Source organism: Wasmannia auropunctata, unplaced genomic scaffold (genome assembly GCF_000956235.1).
Source record: "Wasmannia auropunctata unplaced genomic scaffold, wasmannia.A_1.0 LD335200.1, whole genome shotgun sequence".
Taxonomy (NCBI): domain Eukaryota; kingdom Metazoa; phylum Arthropoda; class Insecta; order Hymenoptera; family Formicidae; genus Wasmannia; species Wasmannia auropunctata.
In genome coordinates, this window is record NW_012027690.1 from 241831 (window position 1) to 258447 (window position 16617).

The window sequence follows — 16617 nt, forward strand, 5'->3', positions numbered from 1 at the left end:
GTAGGAAAATGCACGTAACGTGCGAAGGAGTTACGTGTGTGAAGTTACGTCGAACGCGGCATGGCGGCGGCGGCGGCGGCGGCGTGAGCGGCGTCGGCACGCTAGGGGAGGTGGAGGAGGTGGGCCGTGGCAGCGGGCGACGGGGATCGGAACGTGAGACGAGACCTACGCAGGGAGATGTCGACAAGATGACAGCGGCCGTATGACGACGCTGGCTGGCTGGCTACGCCGTTGCCCGCGCCCGATACGACAGGACAGACAGAGTCGAGGAAACGTCGCTTCGCGCCGGGAGGTGCGTGCGTCAGGTAGCGGCTGCAGCTGCGGTAGGAGTGCGGCGGACGAGGAGAACGAGAGAGAGAGGCTTGACGACATCGTCAACGTCGTCGTCGTCGTCGGCGACGACAGTATATAGCAGAGGTGTTGGTGGTGGCGGTGCCGCGCCCCCGTGCGATGTGCACGACGGCGCGGTGAGGAGGAGAGTGGGCGGTGGGAACCTGTCGAGGAGGAGAGTCGCCGACGAGGAGTGCCGTCGACCGTCCGCCGCGCACGCGCGCGACGTCCGGAGGCATGAGCGTGTTCGGGGACTTCCAGCGTGTCTGGGTGCAGCGGTTCCCGGACAGCGCCTTGCCGGCCGCCTGGGAGGAGGATGTCAGGGCGAACCTGGTCAAGCACAAGCAGAAGGTGAGTGCGAAGAAACCCGTGCGGCTGCGACTCTCCCGGGAGAGGAAAGTAGCGCGAGGACGTTCGCCGCGACGACGATTGATCCAAGTTGCTACAATTCCTATACTGACGATCGCGAGTCCTCGCCGCGAGGACCGTGCAGGTGTGTGCGCGCGCCCTTTGACGGATATATAATTGGCGGAGTGGAGAGAATGAGGATGCATGAAATTAAGGGTGAAACCTTGCGTCCGTCGCAGGCTGGTGGATAGTGTCGCAATGTATTTGCCGAGGCATTTATTAGTCACGTGTGAGCGATCGGTGTATGCACGTACGCCTGTGTGTACGTGCGCGCAAAAGAGGTTTTATTTCGTTTAATTGACATCCTGGAGGGGCCCCGAATGACTCATCGCGCAGGCCGCACGGTAGCCGAGTTTTTTTTCTTTTTTTTTTTAACGAGCCTTTAATCGAGAGCTCCCGGGAGAACTGAATTTTTGAAAGTATAACACACTGGTGGTGATCGTAGATTGTGCGATTGAGGATGCAACCTTGCGTAACGACTGGGTTAAGTGACTGTAGCGAGGTGTCGCAATGTTTACCAGGTATTTATTAGTCAGATCAGAGTTTATACGCGTGTAATTCAAGTAGCGATAGCGAAGAATTCTGTGAGGAAACCACCAGTTGACCGCTGATGTGTGGGGGAGGAGGAGGAGGAGAAGACGAGCAGCGAGGAGAATTCAATTTCTCCGCAGTAAAAACTTAGTCATGTATAATTCAATTAACACCGTGCTCGCATGACTTGATGACTCATCGAATTAATTGTCTGAAATCTGTCAGTGACAGAGCGCTTGTGACATTACAAGAGTAACCGGTGAATTATATCGTTTCTTTTAGCGTTTACAATGAGATCCTGATAAACGAACAAACGTATAAGCGAAAGAAGAGGGAACAGTAAACATTAACTTCCTGTTTGCAACTGTCTCCTGTGTACATGAATCATTGCGGAGTTATCTGTGTCGCGTTATCAGAGAAGACCGAAAAGAAGTACCTAGATTACAGTTATTGCAGTTATTAGGTCGTCATCATTAGGTGCTTGAAACTATTACATATTAATTGATTTTTTTTAAATTTTATTAAAGAGACGTACGGACTTATTTTAAAAATAACTGGAAATTATATAGCCGAGTTTTTTTTTAACGAGCCTTTAATCGAACTCCCGAGAGAACTGAATTTTTGAAAGTATAACACAGAGATAATTGTAGATTGTGCGATTGAGGAGGCAACCTTCAAAATTACGTAACAATTTTTTTTTTTAATTAAAATGTATTTAAAATACGGTTTAATATATTTTCGTAAGAACTGACTTTTTAAAAATATAAAATAGTTTAAGAACATGCGCGATTTATTTTCTACAAAATAATAGTAGAAACTTTTCGAACGCACACAATACATCAAAGCGCGCGACGTATATGTTATTCTTTCTTTGCAGGTGACAGCTTTGAGAGAAGAGCTCGAGAAGGAAGAGTTTTATGTAGAGTATTTGGAGAGATTGCTGGCCGACGTCGAGCGACACAAGCAGCTGGCTAACAATACCAGCGCGAATACGAATACGTCTGAGAATAAACAGGAGGCGACGACGGAAACGCAATTCCTACAGGATTCTCAAGTATCGGAGAACAGCTTGGCGGACTCCGCGAACTCGCCGAGTTCTCAGAACGTCGAACCGTCCGCTCCTACTTTGTCGGAACGGGAAGACATCAGCAAGTTTCAAGACAAGTGCGTGTCCGAATTGAGTTCGACTCTCGGCACAGCTGGCAAGCGACCCAGGAGCGAAATACCAAGGAGTCCCGAGAAAGTGCCTGAATTTAGAAGAAACAGTGATCCAGATGTGCCAAGTAATTATGTTACAGTGATTGAAGTCACCGGGAGCTCGAAGAAAGACAAAAATGAGGAATCTCTCAAGGAGGAGGATGAAAAAGGTACTTTTTCTCTTATATAAATCGTTTTTTTTTTTTTAAGAAACTTTCGGAATTACGTAATCTATATATAATTATTAAGAGAAAGAAAAATTTAAAAAGAAATTATTTAATCTTACCATCTTATACGAACGGTTAAAAGTTAGATTTGCTTTTAAAATTTTATAAAAACGCCAATTTTATTTCAATTTTATGTACAGTCGTGGACATATCGGTTGTGACACTTTTTAAAAATAGATTTTTAGTATATGTTTAATATATATAATATATATTTTATAGGTAACTAATATTTTGCAAATGCGAGCCACGATGGGGTACTATCTTTAATCTAGAGACAGTACACCAATCGTGGTTCGTATTTGCAAAATATTAGTGCGTTTTGAAACCTATTAAAAAAAGAGTGTCGCAACCGATATGTCCACGACTGTACATTATAAATTATTTTATTAAATCTAAAAATATAATAATTATTATTTGTTCGTTAAATAGATTTAGAAAAGGCTATCAACGAAGATGGCGAAGACGGCGATGCAGAGGCATCGGAGGAGGAGCCTTACTACGATTCAGTAGCCTTGGACCAAACTGGCGAATACGTTTACATTGACGCGCGCGTTCCCACTGCCAACAGTAACAATGGCAGCAAGGCGGCAACGCGAAGACCACCCTCGCTGCCAGATTCGCCGGGCAATCAGAGTAATTATGTCAACATCGATTATTTTATACAGTAAGTCGTTCGTCATTTCTCGCTTCATTCTGATTAGAGCATTTTGAAGCCGTTAACCACGCGGAGTACGAGCGGAGTCTAGTTTACATTGTTTTTTTTTTTTTTTTTAAGTTAATGTTACATTTAGTTGAACTCACGCAAGTACTCCCGAGTTAAGGTGTGGAATACGTATGATCGTGTGCATTGCATTTACAGACACAGAGCGGCGATGGACAGCGAGGACGAGGAGGGCGCCAGTCCGGCGCCCCCGATCTTGTTGCGTGCTCTCAGCACGGACAACGAAACCGGCAGCAGTGACGCCGAACCGTTGAGTTTGAGCGAGGGTAGCTTGGAATCGCCGACCCCGACGACGCCGCGCAGACAGGAGAAAAGCAAGGAGCGCGAGGACGACAGGACGTCGATGGTCAAGTGTATCGTGAACTCGGTAGTGGAGAGCGAGGCTGTATACGTGGAATGCTTAACTGTGATGTTACAAGTATGTTATTTGACATTTTTTAAAATTCTCTTAAAAATGAGAGTTTATTCACAATGTTCTCTTTTTCCTCGCCAGTATATGAAAGCTATTAGGGCAACATTAACGACATCTCAACCGGTCATCTCGGAAGAGGAGTTTGGCACGATGTTCTACAAGATCCCGGAACTGCATGCTCTGCATCAGACGTTTCTGGACGGTCTTCGAAAGAAGGCGGAAAAATGGGACAGTAAGACTACTATAGGAGAACAATTTAAGGTACATATAATTAGAGCCTTAAGTCCCATCTATATATATCGCAAACGCAAACGCGGAGAAAAAAGGAAACGTCAAAAAAAAAAAAAAAGAAAAGAAAGGGAGATGCGTTTACGTTTTGCTTTTGCGACTTATGTAGATAGGCCTTTAAACAAAACGTAAAAAAAATTGTAACGAGGGAAAATTGTAATTGTTACAATTGTTGGACTTTCAGATTATGGCCAGTAATATAGGATTATATGGTGCTTTCTTGCACAATTACGCTCGCGCGACCGACACTGTGCGACGATGTTCCGCCCATTCCACTCAATTCGGAGAGATCACTAGAGATATAAGACTCAGGGGTTTCCCGAAGGGCCCGGGTTTATCTCTGGAAGACTTGTTACATAAGCCGGTTGCTCGAGTGCAAAAGAACGCTTTAGTTTTACACGTAAGTAACTCGCCACGTGCATATCTGCGGCGTGTATAATGTAGCGGTGTATTCGATAGGCTGTACGATTTTTTACAATTGATAATATATTTTACAATTAAAATATTTTATATTGAAATATTTTACAATTGATAATCGTGATAATAGGCTAGTACAAATTTTATGTTTGGAAATACACTTCTCGTTACGTTACAGTCTTTTATCTTATCTCAAGTTCTTCAGTGATAAGTTTTTGTGACTTCTAGGATCTTCTCAAGCATACGTCAGTCAACCATGCAGATCATGCGCCTTTATCAGAAGCTCTTGCTATGACCAGGAACTTTCTAGACGAGTTCAATATCATTCAGACAAAGTCCATGTTTCCGGTAACTGATTTCCCGTAAATTGTCTTAATATGTACACTCGTGGACAGAATTGTTACAACACTTTTTTTTTTATTTGGTTTCGGAACGCATTAATATTTTACAAATGCGTACCACGATGTACTATCTTTAGTCTAGAGACAGTACACCAATCGTGGTTCGCATTTGTAAAATATTAATGCGTTTCAAAACCAAATAAAAAAAAGTGTCGCAACAATTCTGTCCACCAATGTACATGTTATATGTATTTTATATACATTATGTAGGTTGTACTCTACTATAAATGATGTTTTTTTTTCTTATGCAGAGTCACGACAGAGCCCAACGAAGATTAGTAAAGAATTCGTTTGTAGTGGAGCTCTCGGACGGTCACAGAAAGCTGAGACATCTTTTTCTTTTTAACGACGTGATCGCCTGTGCGAAGTACAAAGCGTCCGGCAGAGATAAGTTCACGTTCGAATTGAAGTGGTACGTGCCGGTGGCGGAAGTTGCTGTTACGGAAGACGGCATAGAGCCACGTGAAGCCAGCCCCGCAAATGTGGTAGCTTTAAGGTAAATTGAAGAGAGAGAGAGAGAACTAAACACTTATAATCTGCCGCGATATCTATTATTAATGAAGAATAGCGCTTTTATCAATTGTTCTATTGTTAATGAAGAGTAATGCTTTTATCAATTGTAAAAATATTTTATCAGATTAGTCATCAATGTTAATTTTAAAAGAGCATCGGAGTTACCGGAATAACTGGTTATCAAAATAGATTAGTCATCAAAATAAGTAGTAATACACTAATAAAACAAAATGTTTTTTTTATCTGATTAAATATCTGATTGAATTACAAATAACTGGAAAATGATCGGAACAGGTCGCAAGCGTGTACGGTGCGCGATCAAATTCTTTGGGAAGAACGAAACGACGAGAAACGAATCCGACTGGGCGGCAGAGGTTCGGAGAAAAATCGCAAGAAGCTCGCTGAACTTGAGGCTCAGCTGGTGTTAGCCTCGCCGAACTTGGTCCTGCGCGTCGCGCATAAAAGTCAGCAGAATCGAATACAAAATTCTTACACCTTCTTCCTGTCCAGCGAGTTTGAGCGCTCCCAATGGGTAGAGGCGGTGGAGGCGTTACAACAGGTCAGTGAATCTCTCATTAAGATTATATAACTAATTCAATTAAGGATATGATTTATAATTGATTACGTATATATATTACAGTCTGTTATGCCATATCTGATTGAAAGCTTATATTCTTTATAGGGCGGACAGCCTCCAGGGCAGCTGCCATTGTCGATGTACGAATTACAAGCTTGGGTTACCGCCTGTCGAACATATCTGCAGACCGATATGGGCAGCTATCTGCTGAGATCAGGACGCGACGAGAGCTTGCTATTGGGTGATCTTCATCTGACGCTGCTCGGTTTGACTCCGCCAGGCTTAGACAGAGTGGGTGATCTCTATATTATCGTGGAAGTCGACAGCTACGGACACTATTTCAAGAGAGCGCGAAGTCGCATCGCCAGAGGTCAAGCACCGATTTGGGGTGAGAAATTCTTCTTTGCTTCTGTTTTATAGGCTTTTGAAATTTTTTATATTACAATAGATTGTTGAGGTTTTGAACTTTAATTAAATTTTTCTTTCTTCGATACACACAGGCGAGACTTTCGTGGTAGAGTTAGAGGGTAGCCAGAACGTTAGAATTCTGTTGTACGAGGAATGCGGCACACGCTCGGTATTGCGAGGCAAGTGTATTCAGCGGTTGAGCAGATCTTGGCTTCAGTCTGATCAGGTGGAGAGGTCGCTGAACCTGGGACCTTCGACGTTGGACGTGGCGCTGCGTTTTGTTCCCAGCGAGGTCACTCTGAGGCGAGTGCCGTCGGCCAAGCCGCAGGGCCTGTTCGGCGCCAAGATCCAGCAAGTTTGCAAGTACGTGCGATTTTTTTATTCGAATCAGAACGGTTAGAGAATTAAAAGGTGTCTTTTCCCTTCTTCCTCGCTGAATTTTTAATTAGGAGAAACTAACTAGATATTTAAATCACAAATAATTCGCAAGTGAAATGAATAGAAAGTTATTTCTTTTTAATGCAAAGTTTCTCCGATTTCCTCGCTTTATTTATGAAATATATTAAAACTTTTTTTTAAACTGGACTTGTTAGTAATTATTCTCTCGCGATTTTGCAGACGAGAAAAACGCGACGTGCCTTTCATAATAACGGCATGCGTGCGAGAGGTGGAGAGACGTGGCGTCGGCGAGGTAGGTCTGTACCGCGTTTCCGGCTCGGCGTCCGATGTGGCGAGGCTACGCAAGTCGTTCGAAAGCAATTCGTACGAAGCGGAGCAGCTACTTAAGGAGGTACGTTTGTGACATTTCTCGTAATAGTTTATAGCAACAGGATTTCTCTTATTGTGTTACTGATGTTTCCGTATGCGAACATCGTGGATGTGCAGGTGGACGTGCACTCGGTGACGGGCGTGTTAAAGCTGTATCTGCGTGAGATGCCGGAGGCGCTGTTCACCGACGCCCTTTATCCGGCATTCCTGGAGGCCTTCCAAACGGGCGATTTGTCACGGGGCACCGCCCTGCGCCGTGTTTACGAGGGCTTGCCCGCCGTCAACAAGGCGGTGATCGACTTTCTGCTGGCGCACCTGGCCCGTGTGAACAAGCACGAGGCTCAGAACAAGATGTCACTGCACAACTTGGCGACGGTGTTCGGTCCCACGTTGCTGCGACCCGGCACCAGTAACTCGCGCAGCGACGCCAAGAGCCGCGATCCCCTCGCCGCCGGCACCGTCGACGTAATGGCGCAAGCTGGCATTCTCTACTGCTTCCTGCAGTTACATTTGCAACAACAAAACAATCAATCTCTCTAGTCGACAAAGTCCCCCTGATCCTGAACCGCGATTAACGTTGCAACGTTCGATTTGAGATCGATAGATAATCGGCAATGGGAACGCGACCACACACACTTTCTTCCTGACGAAGCAAACGCCGAAAAGACGACGTAATGGTGTCTGAAGAACAGTCGGAATTCTCATCTCGGTATCGTTATACTTAATCTTATAGTCTATTTCATTTATTCAATTTCAAAGTTTTGTTTTTGTCATATTTTGTCATACCGTATTACATCATTTATATTTTATATATATATATATTATCAATGGTTCTAATTTGATTATGATTATAATATAATGTATATATAATTTAAATGATATTATATATACATTATATATGTATTAATTAACGAATTATTGCATCAAATAATGGTTTATAATTAATTTTCTACATAATTGAAGCCAGTCAAGTTTTCGTTTAATTAAAACTTTTAATTTTTATTTGCGTTAAATACAATATAGAGTTAGTTTTATCGATTTTCAATGAAATGAGTTTAACTAAATTTTTATTTTTATTTTTTTTATTAATATGATTAATTAAATCGGGTAAATAATCATCAATTTCCGTCCTTCAAACACCCGTCAGATGTCTTTTGTATTGCGCGCTGGCACAACAATCCATTCGGATCGTTGGTCTTTTATAGACGCTAGTTTCGCGTGACGTTTCTCTTTTCGCGATCCTGAGGTAGAGCCTGGAAATATGTTTAAACGAATAGAGCGGCTTCGATGAAACCCTCCACATGAGGATCAAACTCCTATAACTCCATATGCGTGCAAAATAATGTAGCTGAGCTGCTCTTATAGAACATATATAAAGCGTAATATTAATAATAATATATATATATACATATATCTTTTTACTTTTGAGGTTTATAATATATTTTCTACTTCGTATTGTCTGAGCGTAACAGTCGCTCGCGCGCAATCAAATTGATGACCTTTCCTGAGATTTTTGAGATGAAGAAGAGCGTGTAATGTGGTGCAGAAATTTCAGGTGAGAAATTGGCCAAAGAGAGAATTAGATAAGTCAAAAGGAATTGGTAAAAATGTTATATTACATTTGTATATTGAAAGTATCTTGAAAATTTATAAAAGGAAAAAAAAAAGAGGGAAATTCGTTAAAGAGTGAGAGTCTTTTAAAAGAGGGTCTAAAATAATAAATTTTGTATAAAGTCTGAGATCGAAGTTTTTTTTCTAAAGCCTGAAATTTGTGTACTGGATATGCAATCTGTGCTCTAGGAAATAAGTACTTTTTCACGTGACGTGTGTTCCTAGCAGAGAATCTAAATCTTTTTATACGAGCCCTTTTGTATATCCGTTGTAGGAAGCAACTTATCGCCCTGAATAATATGGATACCGTACTCTCGCAGAAACATTCAGGAGAAAGAAAGAGAGAATATATTTGTTCTTCCTTGGAGATCCTGTGAAATTCATGGAACGACGTTCCTCATAATGTGTGCAAAAATCTGTTATACATGTGTAATAATCGTCCATTCCATTTGCTCGAGTTCTCTACGAAGAATCGAATTCAACAGATCGAATCTTCGCAAAGAAGCTCAGAGTTTTGGTCCAAAAAGACATATGACTGCAAGAGAGAGGCCCTCCTTATTCCGTCAAAGTGGTATTTTTCGACAGTAATTTTGATTGAACGTGAGTTTTCTTTTTATTATCGTCTAACTGCAGCTTAATGAGACGCCAAAGAGAAAGGTACGTTCCCACGTGTGTAGAGTGTTACGGAAATGGTGGTTTATAAGAAAAAATGCAATTTTTTACGAAAAAAAAATACAAAATAAATTTTTTTCTTGTACGAGAGACTATAGTTTTCTCGAGAAAACCTATATTTAAATCAAATTTTCAGTCAACTTTTTTCTTTTTTCGAGTTTTAAAATTAATTTTCTTGAGAAAAAAGTTTGCGAGAAAGGGATTTATACATCGTGAAGCCCTTTTTTTTTAACAAAATACTGCCAATTTATTAGATCAATCCATCAAGACTTTCGGAACGCTCTATGCGCAGTAGGAAAGAATATACTGTAGTTGATAATGAGAGACAAAACACAAACACGCGAGTTTGGCGATACAAGTTAACGGGGCACAGAGTGTCTTGCGTATTATATGCCAAGCCGTCTAGTTTGCAAATTATATAAAAAAAGAAAACGAACAAAAAAAAAGAAAGAAAACGAGCCAAGTCTGACGAGAGTGTTCGATAAAAACGAAGATATATAAGAAGTATTAAATTGTTTATGCTCGAACAAAGTAGGCAACTATTATATCTCGTGCGTATGAAGGCAACCGCGTGCGTGTTTGTGCTTGTTTGTATGCGTGTATAATCCCCCTTCCGCCCTTCTGCCCCGTGTATGTATTATACCGTAAAAAGAAATACCGCATATACTAAGATTTTTGATATCGTCGTTTTTTAAGGAACGTCCGCCTTTTTTTTTTGTACATTGATACGAAATGTAAAAACGAGTTTCCTCGATTATTATTTGTGTTATTATTAATATTATTAATATTATTATTACTCCATATTATATATAGATATATATATATATGTATATGACAATTATCGCAACTATTTGTTGATTTGATCAAGCTAGCTTGTTCGCAGCGAAATGCGTACTGTACTGCCAAAAAGTGAAGAAACACACTTAAAGTGGACAAATATACTGAAGGTTTATAAACTTTTACACATCGATTGGATTCTTTGGATTTTTTTTTTACATCTTGCCTCGATGCCGTCGGTCCAAGTTTCATGAAATCCTTTTACAAACATCTAACGATTAAGTATTGTCATATCAAACGAGGTACACTGCCAAGAGTTAAGCGTCGCAATTTTAGAGAAGATTTCGAAGAAGCAACAGGTAACAGCTAAATTTGATATGCTCTGAATTGGAACTTTAATTACTTGTATGTTCCCTTGAAATTTTCACACAACGGAATGATCGAATAACTGAAATGTTGTAATCAGTCATTATTCACATCTGATCCGAGATCTCTCGCTGGATTGAAGATTCCAGGCAACTTCTGGCTGGCGGTGACAAAGGCAGTCTGACGGGTGTCGCCGCGATGTTGTCCCACAGGCCAGGTAATCGGGAGCCATCGGAGCCGTTACACTGCATCCCTGACAAATCAATTAAGAGATTGATGAAGAAAAAGGAAGAGAGAGTTTTACGATACACGCAGGAATTGAAGATTATTGTAGAGGTGTACTAAGAATAATTTCATTTGTTAACCATTAAAATATTTTTTCCTACATCAGTGGCGGATCCAGAGAGTTGTTCTGAGGGGGGAGGGGGGGCGGTATGACAAAATGTGAATATTTAATTATTATTGTCGTTAATGTTATTTTTAATATTTTTAATTATTTAAAAAAATTGAGTGAACATTATTTAGTCTCAAATCTCTGATAATTTTTTTTCTCAATTTATTTTAAACCGACTTTCTAATATACGAAATTTGTTTGGAGAGCTCTGGGGGGAGGCAATCGTCCCCTCCGCCCTTTGTATCCGCCACTGTCCTACATCGTCATATTGAATTAAAATTAAAAAGTCATTTAAAATTGAAAAGATTTGATGAAGCTTTGACGAATCAAAATCACTGAAGTCCAAAGACACGCGATGATTTTTGACTGTCGATCGAACCTAAAGGCGCAGCTTCGTAGAGATCGTGAAGAGCTTCCACGCGGACCTTGGTCCATTCGATACTCTTATAGTTCGCCGAGATACCCTTTTCCGAACTGGTCCCTTGACTTTCCCATTCTCGCATATAACGGAAATACGTCCGCAGCGCATCGTCGCTTATGGCACTCTTGCACACCTAACATAGAATTTCGGCAGTTTTAGTGTTACACAAATGTTTTTTTTCTCATGAATCCGTGCGAACGATTAAATTTATTCACTTTATTTCTCTGTTCTTATTGATGAATTTTAATTTACCTCTAATTGCGCGTTGGGATAGTAATGAACGTAATTAACGCACATCTCGTCGGATATAGCGAAACCGCCAAGAGTCACGTTGTCTCTTTTTATAGTATTGTAAGTGCATGTAGTTATCAGGGAATCCCCCTATAAATTATTCCGTTTTCAATAGGATATTCGACTGTTTCTTATTATCTTATTATCTTTAGTGTTTGATGTTTGAAAATAATATCTATTTAATGTATTTAAATATTTTAAATTATTTCACTTCTCATTTATTATCTGCTTTATTTTTATATTCGTTTGTTCAGTTAATTTGCTTACAGGCAGGACGGTCACCGGTTTCGGCAGCAATCTGATCTCCTGGAAATGAGTAGAGTAATGATTGTCATAGTTCAACGGCGGCAACTCTTCGCCGTCCCTCATATGACGGGTGATGACTTTGGTACCCGTCAGATGAGTGTGCAATTGAGAGCCGAAAATGCGAATGCCACTTTGGGGCAATCCAACTCCGGTGCATTCCGCTATGCAATGGCCGGATAGCATAAAGGCTTCCTGAAAAAATTAATGTGGCCTGATTTTTCTAAATTTAAAGATTGCAAAACTTCATTTTTTTTTAAAGAAAAAGTTTTCAAAATCTTAGACATAAATTTGAGATAAATTAAATGAGTTTTAAATAAATTTAATCGGATTAAGACTTGTATATTTATAAAATTAAAAGTGCATTTATCTAAATAATTTTCATGTAAAAGATATTTATATAAATGTAAAATTGTAATTGCAAACTTTTTTGTTCAGATTACTAACTATATTTATTTAGTGCACTAGCATAAGCAATTTCTCAAAATTTGTCGACAAATTTCTCAAAAATTAGAATCAGTTTTTTTCACCTGTTGCGGGGGTATGGCCATCTTATCGGTGTATTCGAGGCCAAGCTCGATTACACCAGCATCGTACTTTCTGAGGGTCTTTGTGAGAACAAATCGTATTCCAGAGGAGTCGACGGTGCCTTGGTGCAGCTCGGGATTATTATAATGTACCTCCAACATGATATACGGATTGAAATCGGTTCCGCCGATGGATAGACCAGCTTCTTCCGGATAGACGAACGCGTCGGCACCCATGGCCCATGCTGCCAACACCTTCTTGCAGATCTAAATGATTTAAAATGAGTATCACTGAGCTAACTTTGAAAATTACGATCGAATTTTATTCTCAAGAAAACAGCATTCTCAATGCCTTGTTATTAAAAATCAATAATATATTTTGTAATTGAGAACATAGACTAATAAAGTAGAAAATGAAAAAGTTATTTTCTAATTTTGAAGATTTCAGTTTGAAATTTTTTATTTTAATAGCAGAAGATGTTCGAAGTAGTTTAAATTCTTAATTTTAACGGCGCAAAATTTTCTAATTATTAACAAATACGATATTTGCGTAGGTACCGTGTCACGAGAAGACAACTACCTGCGTTTTTTCGGGTCTATCTGCTCCGTCGCAAGGCCCGTCGTACATTGGCACTTCTAGATCTACAGATCCGGCGCAATGAAAGACTTCCATGTGATGTACAAGATGTTCGTTTCCCGCTTGAATAGCGGGGCCAAATTGTAGGATATGATGCCTGCCAGTAAATATAATATTTCTCTATTTATATTTATTAAATCTTTAGAATAAAGAGTCCAGAATAAATTCGTACAAAAGCATTAATTTAAATGGAAAATCTAAATAGATTCTGAATTGACCAAAGAATTCTGAATAAAATAATAAAAAATATCAGATTTTACTAATTTATTGCATATCATAATACGCACTTCTGTCTTAGTACTGACGGCAACTTGTGCACGCGACACCAATAGGTAGTCTCCTGTTTCGGCACTTGAACCCGATGGGCGAGTAACTCGAGTTGCCAGGCATTCGCGGGGAACTTGGGCTTCTTATGGGACACCCTGTTTAACTCCGTGCGGGACATGCCCGACGCTTTCGCGTCCGATATCTCGAGACCGGCCAAGGACGACAGCGGTCCACGACCGCGGAGCCACACCAGGTGCGTCGTGCCTCTCTAAAAGCGAACATTTCATCCTAACTTCTTATGACTTTATTCTTGGACAAGGACATTTCTCAGCTGCGACATGTGGATTGATGGCTCAAACGTTTCGTTTCTCGCCCTTGCATAAAGCGTTCGAGCTTAAAGATCTCGACTCTTTCTTACGATTCAAGTCTTCCGATAATTATTAAGTATGTCACGATATATAATGACACGATTCTTTTAGACGCTTAAAAATTTTCATAAGTCACATAAATATGTATAGTTGTATTCACCTCAATGATATAATCATGCTCGTCGCAAGTGTCGAATTTGCGGGAGAATGTAAACTTCGTGATATTACCGCGTCTTCTCCACGCGAAATTCTCGCAATCCTGTTGGGTGTCCAGATGTAATTTCCCATCGGCATCCGCCCACGAGTCCTGCCGATTTGTTGGCGAGGATAAGATCAATGTTTTATATACAACGATTTAATACTTTACATCATCGTATGTCTTACTTCAAGATGAATTTGTTGGTGCCAATCGGACCATAAGACGCAGTAATCAGCTGGTTTTAGTTCTCCATAGTCGGAAAATCCGATCGCGAACCAGCTGCTTTCATTGCCGACGTAATGAACCTCCGCGATCACTAGTTTATTCATTAAATCGACTCTAAAAAGTAACGACAAGTTGAGAAAAGTTTCTAGCAATTATAACAATGTAATTAAAAAAAAAAATTCGAAGTGCTCCCGTTAATAACACATTAAAGCTTAGAAATTCACATTGAAATCCAGCTAATGACTGGAGTTTTGTCAATTAGAAATGATTTTGCTAATAAGAATAACGATAATATAGACGAATTTTTAGAGTGTATTTGTTACATTACTTTTAAATGTATATTATTTTATTGATACGCATGTCGCTGATTTGATAATTGTACTTGTAACCGTGTCTGTACAGGCATCGTAGTTAATTAGAATAACAGCAAGACAATAAATAATAATAATGATGATCACAGTCTTCGAGCAGTTAAAAATCGAAAAATGAATCATAAATGAGTGAATCGTACACACATATGGTCAATTTACACACAAGTTTTAAGATAACTAAGATTATATGGCTTTTCTGCAGACGGGCGATTATAATGACGAACGATGGAAACCGCACCTCCAATGAAAAGTCACCTCCGAGCCGAGCGGAATCGTATGCACCGCGTTTCCGTCCACATTTTCACTGATCGAGGAATCGCGCCGGGACCAACCCGAGTGGATGCCTGCGAGAACGACCAGCAGAAACAGCATCATCGTTACCATAATCAAATCCTCTTTAAATCTCCCTACGAAACGATCCAGCGAGTAAACTCGAACTTTGGCTCCAATTTGGATTTTTGTTAACTCGAATTTTGTACCGAATTTATTCCGATTTTTCGAATGTCGTTTACAAGAGTTTTACAGGGTTGTATCGCGGAGTCTGCGAAGGATAGATCTGTACTGAGGATCCTTCCCGTTTCGTATCTCGCAGAATTCCGCGCTTGCGGGACGACGCAGGATGCGCAAGCTCGAGGAAACTGGTTCGTAGATCGGACAGCCCCTTACATTTTATCGAGGACTGTTTATCACCATTATTTTTCTTATCCATTCCAAAAATAAAGGTAAATATTAATTTAATTGATAATTCAAATTTTGTTTACAGTATATTTAGATATTAAATATTCGTATTTCTGTTCAGCATTAAACACATGATACGCTTTTCAAAAAAAAGAAAAATAAGACAATTTAATTTGTTTAATGTAAATTATTTTTTTTTTACGGATATTGCGATACAAAAGAACATTCTCGCGCTTTTACGAAATGAGTTAGCTTTGTTGACTTATTCGAAATTATAAATTTTGTTCCGTTTCTGTTTTAAACATTCTAAACTGTAATTTAGAATGTAAATAAATGCAAAATATCAAATGTAAATAATTCAAAGAGATAAGGTTTTGATTTTAAAGTAAAATTAATTTACATTAACGTAATCTTATTCTAAATTAATTAGAAAGACGGCGACAATTTCCAATAACCTGATAAAAGAGAAGGGAATTAACTATTAAGATTGCCAATTTAGAGCGTGTTATATATATATATATATATATATATATATATATATATATATATTGCGTGTCTTGAAACTTTTGGAAGATTTTTCAGAACAGGTCGCGACAAAGTCTTCAATTTTTAATCGCTTTAAATTCAAAAGCCAAATATCTTGACATTTTATTTGATTATAAATAAATTATTAGTAACCTTATCGCTTAAGAATTTTTTTATACTAAATTTATAAATATTAATATTCGTTTCAAAGACAAATTTTTTCTTTTCTACTTTTAAATTTAAGCAGATAGAGGAAAATTTATTTCAGATTGATCGAAGAATCTGCGATTAGAATTGAGAAGGGTCTCTTAGGATACCCTACGTAGAGAAAGGACGTCTTCATATATACGAATACATTCCAAGGAACTTATATTGCATTCCATTTGCAGAGCGTGCCTTACGACTGGACTGCAATCAAGAAATTCCGCGGAACTTATTGCGGCCGAGACTCTTTATTGCGCGTTATTAACGAAAACAATTCATGCGAGGGAAACAAATTTTAGGAATGTCGATGAGGTATGTGAACTATTTTTTGCTGTAATCAGCATTATATCCCCTCTGCAATAGTAAAAGCAATCAGACGTGTAAATTTTCACATATCGAAACGATTAGATTGTTATTATGTATACTAGAATTGTATTTCGAAAATTTCAGTATCGCGAAACTCTTATAAACTAAATATTTCGTAATAATTTTTATATAAATATATTGTTTTAACTTTTACAAAATTTGTCCTTTTCGAATTACAACATAATACATTTGGAATAGACAACTATTTAAACTTAAA

At 39.3% G+C, this 16617-nt stretch overlaps 2 protein-coding genes across 3 annotated transcripts; one reads left to right on the top strand and one right to left on the bottom strand.

Moving 5' to 3' along the window:
* The first annotated feature begins 563 nt into the window (after positions 1-563).
* On the top strand, positions 564-10443 carry LOC105457624 (active breakpoint cluster region-related protein). 2 transcript variants are annotated; one of them, XR_975418.1, is made up of 14 exons: positions 564-681; positions 2147-2636; positions 3123-3357; positions 3553-3832; positions 3908-4087; positions 4299-4514; positions 4760-4879; positions 5184-5428; positions 5740-6004; positions 6128-6410; positions 6523-6793; positions 7049-7220; positions 7316-7907; positions 9084-10443. XR_975418.1 is itself a non-coding variant. In XM_011702414.1 (13 exons), the coding sequence occupies exons 1-13, from the start codon at positions 568-570 to the stop codon at positions 7736-7738; spliced, it is 3294 nt and encodes a 1097-aa protein (XP_011700716.1). In that variant the 5' UTR covers positions 564-567; the 3' UTR covers positions 7739-8042. The 2 variants fall into 2 exon arrangements, 1 of the variants encoding a protein (XP_011700716.1); XM_011702414.1 differs by lacking the exon at positions 9084-10443 and having other exon boundaries at positions 7316-8042.
* Positions 10444-10451: 8 nt separating this feature from the next.
* LOC105457625 (tyramine beta-hydroxylase) lies at positions 10452-15335 on the bottom strand. The gene is made up of 10 exons (XM_011702416.1): positions 14866-15335; positions 14217-14370; positions 13993-14139; positions 13485-13732; positions 13141-13294; positions 12564-12827; positions 11998-12228; positions 11692-11820; positions 11398-11572; positions 10452-10877 (listed from the first exon to the last, which is right to left on the bottom strand). The coding sequence occupies exons 1-10, from the start codon at positions 15009-15011 to the stop codon at positions 10732-10734; spliced, it is 1794 nt and encodes a 597-aa protein (XP_011700718.1). The 5' UTR covers positions 15012-15335; the 3' UTR covers positions 10452-10731.
* Positions 15336-16617: the final 1282 nt, after the last annotated feature.

Bases quoted from the DNA above. Each gene is read 5' to 3' on its own strand.
- LOC105457625 (XM_011702416.1), bottom strand. From the start codon at position 15,011: ATGGTAACGATGATGCTGTTTCTGCTGGTCGTTCTCGCAGGCATCCAC. The intron at 13,295-13,484 runs GTGCGTATTATG...ATTTACTGGCAG, and splicing joins CCGTCAGTACTAAGACAGAA to GCATCATATCCTACAATTTG. The intron at 11,821-11,997 runs GTAAGCAAATTA...AATAATTTATAG, and splicing joins AACCGGTGACCGTCCTGCCT to GGGGATTCCCTGATAACTAC.
- LOC105457624 (XM_011702414.1), top strand. From the start codon at position 568: ATGAGCGTGTTCGGGGACTTCCAGCGTGTCTGGGTGCAGCGGTTCCCG. The intron at 2,637-3,122 runs GTACTTTTTCTC...TTCGTTAAATAG, and splicing joins CAAGGAGGAGGATGAAAAAG to ATTTAGAAAAGGCTATCAAC. The intron at 6,794-7,048 runs GTACGTGCGATT...GCGATTTTGCAG, and splicing joins AAGATCCAGCAAGTTTGCAA to ACGAGAAAAACGCGACGTGC.